This window comes from Euphorbia lathyris, chromosome 4 (genome assembly GCF_963576675.1).
Source record: "Euphorbia lathyris chromosome 4, ddEupLath1.1, whole genome shotgun sequence".
Classification (NCBI taxonomy): Eukaryota; Viridiplantae; Streptophyta; class Magnoliopsida; order Malpighiales; family Euphorbiaceae; genus Euphorbia; species Euphorbia lathyris.
This window is the reverse complement of record NC_088913.1, coordinates 77,209,712-77,224,810: the sequence shown is the minus strand read 5'-3', so window position 1 is coordinate 77,224,810 and position 15,099 is coordinate 77,209,712. Positions and strand designations below refer to the sequence as shown.

Sequence of the window (15,099 nt, the reverse complement as noted above, 5' to 3'; positions counted from 1 at the left end):
AGGGTTAGAAGTTACTCAGCAGACTTATCCTGGTTCGGCCTCTCCGCCTACGTCCAGTCCTCGGAATCCTTCCGAGATTTTTCAATCCTCTACTGAGCTCTTTAAAGGTAGAGCACAAACTTTTACAATAGCAACTGAGTATGCAAGAGTACTGTCCTCTATTCGTCTACTCAATCCTATCTACCACTGAATACTATAACCGAGTACGCAGCTTCTCTCTACCACTGAGTACTATAACCGAGTACTCAGCTTCACCTTTCTAACCTTTTACAAATGATAAGAAATTGTTCTTAATACAACAAAGAACACTTTAGATGACTGAATCAATCTAGACTTTTGCACAATGATTGGAGTTGGTGTAAGAGCTTGCTTTTTCTTTTTGATAGAGCTTCTAATTTGTATTCACTCAAAATGATGAAGATATGCTCGTCTGTCTTGTCTAATCCAAGTGATGGATTGCCCTTTTTATAGTGATCTTTGGGTGCCCATAATTTGAATCCCGATATAGCCGTTGTGGGGAAACGGTCTCCTTTCGTCATTACTTGGTCAGCTTTCAGAGCTGCAGGTCAATCCTGTCTTCTGTTTTCGCCAAGAGCCAGGTTTGTCTTCTTATGCCAGGTTTGTCTTCTAGCAAAAGTCAAATGGTCCATGCTCTTTCTCGAAAAAGTCTGCAGGACAGATTTCCGAGGCTTCTGATTTGTTTCAGAATTTTATCAGACCTTGTCTTCCAAGTTGACGGATCATTGATGTTGACCTAACGACTACTCAGCTTGACTTAGCGGCTTTGCCTTTAAGCTTTACTGAAGAAGACATTTCTTTTCTTAAATCTGAGTTGCATTCTACTCAGCTCCGGCTGTGTAGCTTTCTCTTGCTGACTTATCTTGACTTTCTCTTATAGACTTTCAGTTCCTGTTCTCGTTAGTTAACTTACTCAACATTGAACAAACTCATTAGTACAATTAAATCAAAGCACTTAAATTTAATTGTTTAATCATGGGATTAACTTAAATAATTTTGTCAAATCAAAATCATGTGGAAAGGTGTTTCAACAAAAGGCGCGAAAAATGTAAGTATCTACTGTTTTTTCATGAATACACTTCGCGTAGTCGATGATTTCGCGAAGATCTGTGAAAAGAAAGAGCTGGAAATGTGACGATCTACTTCGTGAATCGATTAGTTCGCGAAGTCTGCGAGTAGAAAAGTTCATGATTTTCCTCGCAGACTTCGCGAAAGCATCGATATGCGACGTAGATCGTCACATTTCAGACCTCGCATACCTCGCGAAAACATCGATTAGCGAAGTAAAATCACCTATTTCCCTGCACATTTACATTCGCATGCTTCGCTAATCCTCATTTCGCGAACCCAAAATCGTCTTTTTCCCTGCCTAACACGGTTAATTTTTTCTGAAGGTGGTTGATTACATAACATCCATTTCTAGAAGGCGGCGTATTGGGCTGCAGGGGAGATGACTTTCCTTCTTGTATAGGGAGAAATTTCCCTCAAGATTGGCACATTCACTTTAAAATGGTTGGTTATGAGAGATTGTGTCAATCTTGGTGTGCACCATAGGACACGTCCATCCCAAAAGATCTGGACTTCCATTCCTCATCCTAAAAGGTCTGGACTTTCTGTAGAGAGAGAAATTACTCATCCGCTTCAAAATTGGTACCGGATTAGTCAGGTTCACTTTGAAGTGATTTGTTAGGAGTTTATTGTGGCAATCTTGTTGTAAATTTTGATAATGTTATGATTTTAATGTTGTTATTATGGCAATCTTGTTGTAAATTTTGATAATGTTATGATTTTAATGTTAGAATCCGTTGTTGTTTGGCATTTTTTTGTTATATACCATTTCGCGAATTAGCTTCAAAACACATCTAAGCTTCGCATACGCTAATTAAATTCATCAAGTAAACCCAAACATTAGCTTCGCATATGCTAATTAAATTCATCAAGTAAACCCAAACATTAGCTTCGCAGGCTTCGCATAATAGCGAATCTGTGAAGTCAGAGGGGAGGGAGGGAGACGCGCGTAAATATTGAGGGTATTATGGGAAAGTCACACAAAATCAGTATAGATATGTAGTAGATTGAGTAAACGAGTTAAATATGTAAATGAACCTCCTATTTGATCCATTTTTGTAATTTTCCCTTTAAATTAAATAAGTGTTTAACATTTTAATTTAAGTGATTAAGGATCTATTTGTTTTACCTAATGTTTACTGTTAAGATTTGCGGTTTGCTGTTGCTGTTTGCTTTTGTTATTTACTGTTTGCTGTTACGATTTGTTGTTTGCTGTTTGAAAATGCCGATTTTTCAAAAAGCAGAGATTCTCTGCTTTTGTAAAATGCTACTTTTTAAGTATAAAAGGCAAACAGTGGGTTACTAACCAAACGCCTAATGCTGATTTTCAGGTGTAAAAAGCAAACAAGAGGTCATTAATCAAACACCTAAAACTCTCCATTTTAAAGTGAAAAAACAAACAGGTGCATGAAAATAAGCAACCAAGCACCTTCTAAGTTGGTAATCAAACGTCTTAGTCATTCTCTAAAAATAATATAAATAATTGACTCTTTGTAATTTGAAGAGTGACTAAGAACATCTCCAGTACAAACACCCTTCAAATTTGCCAAAACTTAATACATCAACATAAAATATATTATTTTATCTTCTCTCTCATCCACATCATTTTTGACAACCTTTTTTTAAAAAATGTTTCAATACTAAACAACTCTACAAATTGTTGTTACCATAGTCCCACAAATCATTATTTTATATATAATTTATTTCAATTATAAATATTGTCATAAAATTCTACCAATAGTAGCCAATTAAATCATTTTTTTATATTAAAAAAAGAAAAAATAAAAGTGCCAAAAATTGATAAAATTATCATAATCATTTTGACAACCTTTGTTACTTCAATGCAAAACACTCTTTCAAACATCATCCACCTCATTAAGCATTATTTTGAGAGAACAGTAATGCTCTAATACATATTATCACCAACAATACTTCTCATATGCATTCCTTATTTATTATTAGCTTAATACATCATTTGCCCCTGAACTTATCCAAAAAGCTTGATTGACCGTATATTAATAGCTCCCTGAACTTGCATAAAATGTTCAGTTGGCCCCATAAACTTGCGTAATCCATCACTCGGTTGTAAAAAAATAAGTTAAGTACGAAATATATATTGCACGTGTCTTAAAAAAATAAACGATCAAGATCGGATATGTGATTCTAGTGGTTCTAATATTAAAGAAGATAAATTTTATAGTTAACTAAATAAGGACTTCATTTTTAATCTATTTTATAAATTATATAATAGTATTTTAAATCACGTGCACATTTAACTTAATTGTTTTTACAACCTGAGTAATTAATTATTACATTTTACCCAGATGAGCAATGAGTTTCAATTAAGTTGTATGTTTAGAATTAAAAGTAAAAACAAAAAAAAAACATTAAGAAAAATGAAAAGAAACAGGCAATAAGATTATCGGAAGGCCATAGAACATACAAGAACCATCCTCTAAATGCAGACGGAATTCCCGTCCTCACCAGTGACCTACCTCAACGGGAAATCCTCCATAAGATATCCCCGTAAAACAAACTATTATTGATTCATTTATTTATATATGAAAAGCTTTGATCTGATCTGATCTGATGAGGTTGTTGTGAATGTCAAAACCTGTGCGCCAACTTTTCTTTCTCCCTGTAATTCTGGGCATATCTGCATCAAACAAGACATATATAGCAACTTTGATTTGATTATGTTTAAACATAGCATAAGAAGAAGAAGGAACTGACGAGTAAGTGGCAACAACAGGACCCAGAAAGAGCACGGCGTTGATCCAGTTCTCGGAGATTTTGTGATGGATTTTAGTAGGCAGATCCTTCTTCCATAGGCCTGTCATTATCTTCCGCCCATCTTCTCTACTTTCTTTCATTTATTCTCGCATGATTAATAAAAGGGCAAATTACACCCATGACCACCGAATTTTACACATTTTAATATTGTGGTACTAAATTTTTAATTTTTAACGGTATGATCATTGAGTTTCACACTTTTTATCACAGGTACCCACTTAATACCTCAAAACGATCCTTGACGGTCTCAAATGAAAAATTCGAAGCTTTAATGATATTTAGGTGTTGTTTGGTTAGGAGATAGTGAATTTTTAGAGAGAATACTCTAAAAATATTGTTTTTTTGAAAATAACTCATGTAGTGTTATGGTAATGTCATTCTGAACAACTTTAATTTTAAAATATTTTCAATTTAAAGTCGTTAACGGTTATTTTGAATAGTTAATTAAAATTGAATGGTAAAAAATGTAGTGATGATACTGATAAAAATTAAATTTTAATGACTACAATATTAAAATAGATAAAGTTCAATAGCCATAAATATAATTTACCCATTAATAAAGTTGCTTGCTTAAAATAAATGCTACCCCTAAAATAGCTTTTTAAAAATAGTTTTGTTAAATTCAAAATTATTGTATAAAAATGTGGATAAATTTTTTAACTTTGCGATACAATCTAATATTATATACTTTTTATTTCATGACTTGTATAACTTTTATCGTATATTTATTAACATTTATCAATTTTTTCTCATATCACTTTTTCCATATTACTTTCATCCAGAGCAGGTTCTATTTAGTACAATAACTAGTTTTTGACCCGTGCGTTACACGGATTCATCTTAATATATAAATATTAATAAAAAAGTATAATTTAATAATTACAATTAATGATATAAAGGTGCTATATAAATTAAATATAATTATTTTATTTTCACATTTAATTTAAATAATCTTTTTATAGATAAATATAATAATATAATTAAAATTAATATATTATATATTATATTATATTTTTTATCAGTAAAAAATAATGAAGTGACACCTCAGCTCCATCGTTACTGTTTTATATTATATATAGATATGCAGAGAATTAGAGAGATTTCAGAGATTAATTTAAATTATGTAGAACTTTTAGATATAGATATGCAGAGAATTAAAGAGATTTTAGGTATTAATTTAAATTCTGTAGAACTCTTAGATATAGTACGGATAAAATAATCTTTTTATAAATAAATATAATAATATAACTAAAGTTAATATATTATATTTTTTATCAGTAAAAAAGGAGGAAGTGACACCTCAACTCCATCGTTACTGTTTTATATTATATATAGAATATAGATATGTAGAGAATTATAGAGATTTCAGGGATTAAGTTAGATTCTGTAGAACTTTTAGATATAGATATGCAGAGAATTAGAGAGATTTTAGGGATTAATTTAAATTCCGTAGAACTCTTAGATATAGTATATAAATTAAATATTATTATTTTATTTTCACATTTAATTTAAATAATCTTTTTATAGATAAATATAATAATATAATTAAAATTAATATATTATATATATTATATTTTTTATCAGTAAAAATTATGAAGTGACACCTCAGCTCAATCGTTACTGTTTTATATTATATATAGATATGCAGAGAATTAGAGAGATTTTAGGGATTAATTTAAATTATGTTAGAACTTTTAGATATAGATATGCAGAGAATTACAGAGATTTTAGGGATTAATTTAAATTCTGTAGAACTCTTAGATATAGTACGGATAAAATAATCTTTTTATAAATAAATATAATAATATAATTAAAGTTAATATATTATATTTTATATTATATTTTTTATCAGTAAAAAAGGAGGAAGTGACATCTTAGATCCATCGTTACAGTTTTATATTATATATAGATATCAAAATAAATGTTTTATTTTGAGGTGTACATACTAGATTATATTTGGGTATCTGAACCACTTGACTAGGTGTCCGGACGTATTATTAAGTCTTATGTGTGTCAATCTATAAAACAGAACCAAGGTTAAAGTGGGACAGGAGTACGGTGAACCCGTTCCGATGGCTAAATTGGTTAGGTGCTTAGAAAGCACTGAAGAGTATGGACTAGTTGTGAGATAATAATTAACATACCCTTAGGTGTGATTATACTTGTCCATTTATAAGATTAGACGTAACCTCTAATCTTATAGGAATCTTTTGTGGCTTAGACTCCTTTTTCTACTAGGAGTATAGTGCTAGAAAAAGTCTTTCATATTGTGGAGTTTTTGACCTAGCTGCATTAGGGTTCCTTTTTAGAAATGAGACTTTCCACGGAAGATTCACAATGGATCTGAATACTCATATTAGGGCGCATGGTGTCGTATCCGAAGGCTGATAAGATGTTATACACCTAATTCGTTTTGTACGATATCATATGTGTCCTCTATTTTTTTTTCTGAATTCTTACAGGGTTCAACATATATGGGAACATATAGATGACTTTTTTAGCCTTTCGCCTTTGGTCAAAACCTTTCTCTTATTGACAAGTGTCATTTGCATTTTCCTCGGAAGTTGTTTTTGTATCACCACGCGTCAGAATGATTTTGACATTTGCCCTGCCCATTTATCTCATAACGGTGGGCTGGATTTTCTTGGACTAGTCAAAATTTATGACGATTTAAATTTTGAGCTGACTGGACCCTTGTTCTGCCATTTTTGGACTCCTTCCACGAGGAAGAATGATGACTCTATGTGGATATCGACGCTTCCTTCAGGCCATCCTTCTTTTGTGTTTGATAAATCCTCTGCCAATAAGAACTTTAAGCCCTATTGGTTTTGGATATTTCGTTTAGAAGATGAGGAGGGTAAGCCTTTGGATGGGGCTCTATACCCCGAAAGAATCCAATTCTGTTACTCTTGGAACTCATAAGCCATGGATAAGGCTAACTGGCCTGAGTTGTTTCCGCTGTCATCGAAGAAGAAGAGTGTGCATATCTAAAATTTACCTTCACGAATGAGGATATGCGGACTCATATTGCTGACTATACACCGTTCTTGCTTAAATCTGTTAGAGGCATAGTATAAAGAAAGGACTACTGAATATGATGAGTTACTCGTAGGTATGTTTTGATATCTTCTTCCAATTTTGATTCATTAACTCCTATGCTTGCAGGCTCTAACATGCCTACTCTGTGGCAACCATTGCTAGCTCATCAGCTTTCCATACAGAATGTTGCTAACGAGAAGGAGCAAGCTACTGCTAATGACTCCTCCGCTTATTTGCCAACCGACTTGACTTCGTCTTCGACCGGGTCAGACTTGTCCTCTAGCTTAGTGGGAGTTTCCATGGCTAGAGCTGGGGTCTCTAACTCTGGTGAGCATTTCATTGATATTTTTATTTCTTTCTTTCCTCTAATTCTTTTTAACTTTTCTTTATTTAGATGGAGTATTTGCCTCGACTTGTATTTATTCGGTCGAGCATGTCATAGCCCAGAACGAACTCATAACTGATATCCCTCTATCTTGTTTTGCTCCTCCCGATTCTAGGAAGAATGGTGAATACTATAATATAGTTTATAATATTTTTAAACAAATGTAGAACCATACCAAGATTTGAACAACTTATCTTAAGCCGATTGAAGACAACAAGAATTTGAAATATTTTCAAGAACACTAATTACCACATAGAAGATAATAAACAAAATTTAAATGAAAAATAAAATGAAAAAAACATTACAAATTCTTATAGCATATGACAGTTAGACTAGAGATACAAGATCAAGTTATAAGAACATAGATATGTAAAAGTTATTAGACACAAGATCAATTGGAACAAGCATTGTGGTGAAGTTCATTATATACCCGCAAGACAATTTTTCTATATATCTGTAAAAAAAAATGAAAAAAAAATATTAATACAAAGATTGAACAATCAAATTCGGAGGAATAATAATCCATTCTGAAAATTCTCACAAAGAAAGGCTTGCTTGAGCTAATATATGAGCAACACCATTCATATAACGATATGTAATACTGATAGTTACATCATTAAAAATTAATAATTACATTATTTGTTGATTCATTTACGTACCCAATTGTAATTTGAGTAGAAATTATATGATATCATAAATTTCTTTTAGGAAAAATTACACAGAAATTCATGTTTTAGAAACTATTTACAACTATGTTAAGTCATAATTTTGGATTATGTCAAACTAGTAAAATCAGTATTTTTAATATATTTTAAGGATTAAAATTTATAAATTAGGAGTCTATAATATATTTTTTAGGGTTTATGATTTATGAATTGGAATCTAGAATTTTTAAATTATGACGTTAAATCATAATATATAGAAAATAATGACATATTAAGAATTAAGTTTGGTGATATGACTTAGTTGTAATTTTGTACTTAATTATGATATTCATGTAATTGACCCTTTCTTTTATTAGAAAAAAAAAGTTAATTGCTTATGTATTAGGGAAAGGAAAAGATTGGCCTAATGCTTCTCCAGTCCCCTTAACTTGTCCAAATTGGTCATTTTACCTCTTCAATTCATTGAATATCCCATTTACCCCATCAACTCTATAAAAGTGGTATTTCTCACCCCTCAACTTGTCCATTTATCCCCCCAATTCATAGAATGTTCTATTTACCCCCTTAACTCCATAAAAATGGTATTTTTCACCCCTTACAATCCGTTATCGAAGTCTAAATTGATAAAAAAATTTTAAACGTTAAACCTATATTTATGCTATTTTGTAAGTGGAACTTAAATTGATACTTCCCCAAAAATCATAAGTCTATTTTGGTACATTATCCCTACATATAATGTATTTAACTTGTTTATATTAATGTTCTTGTTATTTGTATTTTTTATTCGTTCTTTCTCTTTTCAATTTTTTTGACTACTATAAAGGGATAAGAAATACAATTTTTATGGAGTTAAGAGGGTAAATAGGATCATAAGTGGTGAGAAATACCACTTTTATGAAGTTAAGGGGGTAAATAGGATATTCGATGAGTTGAGAAGAGGTAAAATAACAAATTTGGACAAGTTAAGGGGGTGAGAAATACCATTTTTATGAAGTTAATATGGTAAATAGGACATTCGATGAGTTGGAGGGGTAAAATGACCAATTTAAACAAATTGAGGGGGCTGGAGAAGCATTAAGCCGGAAAAGATTACAACAACTCCTTTTGCTTGCTTGTCCTTAGGCCTCAAAGTTCAAAATACAACCCAACTTCAAATCCAACCCAAAAGAACTAACCAGGCCCAAAAAATCTCAACACAATACAACCATTTGATCAGATCCACAAATACCAGCCGTCCGATCTAGGTCATTCACAAAACCCTACATTCATCTCTTCACTATATAAGCTAACTGAAACCCTATTCCAGCCTCTACAAAGCATTTCTCGTTTTTTCTCTTACAAACTTTGTATTAGGATAGACATAGCAGTCGGAGGTTAAAGAGACGGCAAAAAGTCCCGTCCGCCTTGATTGAGCAGGAGCTTCGTCTTGGCCCTCAAATTTTGTTGTATCATACTCGAAATTTGTAGTTAGCAGAAAAAGAATTATCAAATGGCACCAACATCCAAGGCTGAGAAGAAGCTCGCTTACGATGCTAAGCTCTGCCAGTTGCTGGATGACTACAGCCAGATCTTGGTTGTGGCAGCTGATAATGTCGGATCGACTCAGTTGCAGAACATCAGGAAGGGTCTTAGAGGTGACTCAGTTGTTCTTATGGGAAAGAATACTATGATGAAGAGGTCTATCCGAGTCCACTCAGAGAAGACTGGAAACCCTGTTTACCTTAACCTCCTCCCTCTTCTCCAGGTATTCATTTTATGTCTTTATCTCTTTGCCAATCCAATAAAGCTTTGTTTGTGATTTCTTCGTTGATTTTCTGCTTATACAATATATATGACATGAAAATGGAACATTATTCCTATTTAATTAGACAGATGCTAGTCAGGAATTGGGTGGAAAATGGAATTCATTTTACCTTTTATAAGTTCTTAGGCTTCCTATATTTGTACAATCAGTTTTTTTCCTAGTTCCCTAAGATGATCAAACATGAAAATGAATTCATAATCATATAGTTGTACTTTTCGTTGGATTTATTGGGTGTATTAGTAATGATAACTCGGAATTTATGTTATGCCGATTTGCTTATTTAGCTTAATGGGTTGGCTTTCTAAGTAACAATTCGATTGTCTAACTGAGATAAAAATGTAATTCAATTCAAGATTGCTCAAGCTACTTTGTATTCTTAAATCAGAAACATCTTGAGGTTTACATGATTGTTTTAATTTAGGTGCGGTTAATTGTAGTAATTGTATTAGATCATACCAATTTTTTTGCTGAAGATGTAATTGTTATCCTCAACCGTCCCTTAAAATGTTAATGTAGATTGATACTTCTATTCTTGTAATTCTTATTTTGTTCTTTAATCTTTTGTTTGACAATGACATTTCTTTGGCTGAATAGGGCAATGTCGGTTTGATTTTCACCAAGGGTGATCTCAAGGAAGTGAGTGAAGAGGTTGCCAAATACAAGGTGCAGTGACTGAGATCCTATTGATTTTTGTTTCTTATGTTTACTTTAATACAATAATTATAATTATGAAATGTTCATCGTGTCTTGTCTCCTTCATTTTTTTGAGAGTTCTGCTGTTTTATCCCAATGAATTTATGCAATGATTATTAATAAATTGGTTTCTGGATCTATTTGATATTGTTGATTTTTTCTGTAAATCAGCTCGTAATTTATGTTTAGCTTGTATAGTTTCATGGAAAACTTTAAAACTTTCTATTTACATTTCTTAATACATAGTTATGTCATTGACATGCGTTTGGATTTCGATGCTCATTTGTTTTCTTTCATTTTGGCAGGGAGAACTTTTTTTGTCATTTCTATATTTGTTGTTCTTTTATAGCAGTCATCACCAGTAGCCTTTACCCACATTTAATCTGCTATCGCATATTAAGGTTACAGTTGTGTATGATCTGAACTAATCTGAGATGAACATCATGTTCTAAATGCGCTGCACATATAGTACTGTAATATTTTCTCTTTAACTTACATTTCGTGTGCTTTTTCATTCTAATTGAATAGGTTGGAGCTCCTGCTCGTGTTGGTTTGGTTGCTCCAATTGATGTTGTTGTTCCTCCTGGCAATACAGGGCTCGACCCATCCCAGACCTCTTTCTTCCAGGTTTGATTGAAACTCGAACTCTGTACTTCGTTTTCTATTTGAGACTCCCATTATTACTGTGGCTTACTGAATCAATCCATTCTCTCAAATGTAGGTGCTTAATATTCCCACCAAGATTAACAAGGGTACAGTCGAAATCATAACCCCTGTGGAGCTGATCAAGAAGGGTGATAAGGTCGGCTCGTCTGAGGCTGCTTTGCTGGCAAAACTTGGTATAAGGCCATTCTCTTATGGTCTTATTGTACAGACTGTTTATGATAGCGGTACTGTCTTCAAGCCAGAGGTGCTTGATCTTACAGAGGATGACCTCATGGGGAAGTTTGCCATTGGTGTCTCGATGATCACCTCATTGGCATTGGCAACCTCATACCCAACTCTGGCTGCTGCACCACATATGTTCATCAATGCCTACAAGAATGTGCTTGCTATTGCAGTTACTACTGATTATTCCTTCCCACAGGCAGACAAAGTCAAGGAATACCTTGAGGTAATATACACATAATCATTTGCATTTCATCTAACACTGGAAACATTTTTTTGGTTGAAAATGTTCGACATGTTCCATTTACATGTTTTTTTTTTTTTTTTTGTGGTATAGGATCCTACCAAGTTTGCAGTTGCTGCGGCTCCAGTTTATGCTGCTGCTGACAGTGGACCTGCTCCAGCTGCTGCCAAGGAAGAGGAAAAGAAGGATGAACCAGCTGAGGAGTCGGATGATGACATGGGTTTCAGCCTGTTCGACTAAGTTATGTTTATGTTGTTGCTATCTTAGGATTTCATTTAGATTTGAGAATTTTATTTTGGTGAGACAGTTTGGATGTGTTGTAAGCATACATTACATTTTCCCAATGCATTAAAGATTTTGTTGTATTCAATCTATTTCAAACTTATTTCTGTGCTTAATTTTTCTTAGGTTGGAGTGATAATGATTTAAATCGAAAGAATAGCATATTTAATTTTAGGGGGTTTTCCCCAAAACACAACTTAATGTATTTTCACCAACGCCACTTTATAAATTTCACCAAAACCACTTAATATTGGAGTGGATAGCTGTGTTTTGCTGATTGTTGGTTTGTAAAATGCATGTTTCAAAAACTGGATAAAATGATCTTGGTTCATTTGGCCTGTTTAAGCGGTTCAGCTCAATTTGTTGGCCATAAAAAACAAATATCAACTGGATCGAAAATTTGACCGTTGCATGGTTAAACCAGCCGGTGCAGTTTTTATAACACTGGTAAAATGCCAGAGAACCCCTGACTGCTGAGGAATAGGAGAAATGGATGACGAATTCATAATTACAAACTCAGCTGATTAGTTTACTTTCAAAGGGAAATTTCAAAAACTAAGCTTTTGTAAAGGTTTATTTATATTTCTAGATATATTTTAGCGCATGCTACCAAATTAGATATTTTCAATCGGTATATCTAAAAACATGGCAAGTTCTAATGATGTTCACCTCATAAAAAAAAACACAATCAAATTAGAGTATTTCTTTCCATTGATGTTCTAACACCTCTAAAGAACACATACATATTATAATTGGTACGCATCCTAAAATTTTAAAATGAAAAAACTTTTTTACTTCTCATTTCATAAAATGTGAACTAAAATCATAAAATAAGAACCAAATATAGTTTCGCAAATCATAAAATGTGAACCAAAATTATAAGATGCAAACTATTTTGATTCTCCTTTTTATGATTTTGCATCTCATTCTACAAAATGCGAAGCAAAAGATGCTTCTCATTTCATAAAATGCGAACCAAAATCATAAAATGAGAGTCAAATATAGCTTCCCAAATCATAAACTACGAACCAAAATCATAAAATGCAAACTATTTTGATTCTTATTTTTATTATTTTCCTTCTCATTTCATAAAATGCGAAGCAAAAAATTATTATCATTTCATCAAATGCGAACCAAAATCATAAAATGCAAAGTATTTTGGTTCAGTATTATAATTCTTTTTATTGTCTTTTTCGTTGAGATTATATGGTTCGATTCTATTAGTTTCTGTTTTCGTGCTTAGTTATTTTTGAATTTGCATTGAAGAGATTTCTGATGAATACTGCAAAGATTGTTGTTTGCTCTTTTTCAGGTTAAATTGCTTACTAGATTGTTGCGATAATGCTTCAGAAAGTGCATGTCGGAGAAGAATATGAAGGTTTGAAGAAGAAGGGTTGAAGAAGATGAGGGGTTTGTGAGAGTATTCTTGAAAAAATACATTAGAAGAGTCTAATTTGATAGTATATGTCTAAATGAGTCTAAAAATATAAATGGACCTCTCCATGGGCTAAGTTTATAAATTTTCCTTTTATATGACAATTACACTTAATTTTTTTAACACTTTCATAACAATTTTACTCAATTTAACTTTACGTAAAATTAGACCTCATAGGAAAATAGATGAGCTGAAATTGATTGAAATTAAATTATTTTGAAATATTAACTCATAAATTGCTCATGAGTTTCTAACATGTTTTAAATACAATTTCATTCAAATTTAACCTTCTGAAATTGGTCGAAAACTAATTGAATTATTATGAAATATTAACTTTACAATTTTGTTAAATTACAATTGAGTATCAAACATGTTTTTAATGTAGTTTCACATTAATTTTGATGCGATGATCTCCAATACGAGGACAAGAAGTGGCGTCAAAGGATCTCACACGCTGTGTGCCAACAGCCACACGTCGTGTGAGGAGAAAATTGAGAGCTGTGAGATTTTGCTCCGACACGACGTGTTATTGGGGGCACACACCGTGTGGGCAAATGAAGGTTTGTCCCTGGAAGTTTTTGAGCTAATTCACTCGGCGTGTGCCTCTGTCACACGCCGAGTGAATTCCGAAGGAAGCGTTGAAGAAGGCCACACGCCGTGTGGCAAGGGTTAGATGCAATTCCGTACTTTGGGACAATGCTGCCAGCTTTACTGTTTTTCCATAACCTGAAATTACTGTCTTGCCATTTAGAGATAATAACCTAAATGCCATTTGATCCCTTTATCCCCTCCTTACCCCTATCTTTCCTTTTTGGAGTTGCAACTAGTTGGGTACTTAGGTCTTTAACTTTGTTTTAGGAGAGGTATATAAGCCTTCTTTTCTTTGTAATGAAACAATTTTTGTCAATCAATCAAAATTTCAACATCCATCGGAGGGCGTAATGTTCAAACCTTTGGGATTAACTCCTTCAAGCTAGGCTTAAGAAGAAACTTCTTTGTTGGTTTAAGATTAAAACCAACATACATCTGTATCGAATTTCCCTCAATTTAATTTAATGTGAAATTGCTTAAAAACTAATTAAAACTATAAAATAATACATGAGTTTCAATATGTTTAAATGCAATTTACCATTCATTTCATGCAATTTAAAGTCATAAATGGACTTGGATGAAGACTAGTTGAAATTATTAATAAATAAGCTAAAAAATGTTTGTTATCAATATGAAGAAATCATAAGTTCATATATGTGTTTGTTTATTTTTTTCACAAATTAAAAATACAATTAAAAGATAGAATGTAAAATCAAATAATTAAGTGGAAACCAATAAAAAATTGATGTTAGTCAAACCATCTCTTCCTTAATTTGAAGTTAAATATAATGTGTAACCACAAAAGATGAAAGGGAAATTAAACAAATTGACTAATACATTCAAATTCATATCCTTAATTATAACATTCAATTCATCAACATATATTATGTTTCTTTTTCAAGTATTCAAACAAATTGACATTATCATAATACCTACTACCATCACTAATTAATCACTATCACCATCTTCCAAAAATCACACTAGTATTGAGATTTGTGATGAAAAATTGCTTCAACTAAAAACAGTAACTTTACAAGTAATTGTACTATGAATTTGGTGTCAACCATAAAATATTCCTCTTTGATGCATTTTTTAAGGAAGCTTAATCACAAAAAAATAAATAAATAAAATTATGACATGTATAATTACTAATTATATGGATATTTGAAATAAATTATATGTTTCTATTGAGGT

At 32.3% G+C, this 15,099-nt stretch overlaps 1 protein-coding gene across 1 annotated transcript; it reads left to right on the top strand.

Moving 5' to 3' along the window:
- Window positions 1–9,276: 9,276 nt before the first annotated feature.
- On the top strand, window positions 9,277–11,967 carry LOC136226250 (large ribosomal subunit protein uL10). The gene is made up of 5 exons (XM_066014614.1): window positions 9,277–9,712; window positions 10,367–10,435; window positions 10,994–11,092; window positions 11,187–11,579; window positions 11,691–11,967. Exons 1-5 carry the CDS (start codon window positions 9,458–9,460, stop codon window positions 11,835–11,837), a joined length of 963 nt encoding a protein of 320 aa, XP_065870686.1. The 5' UTR covers window positions 9,277–9,457; the 3' UTR covers window positions 11,838–11,967.
- Window positions 11,968–15,099: the final 3,132 nt, after the last annotated feature.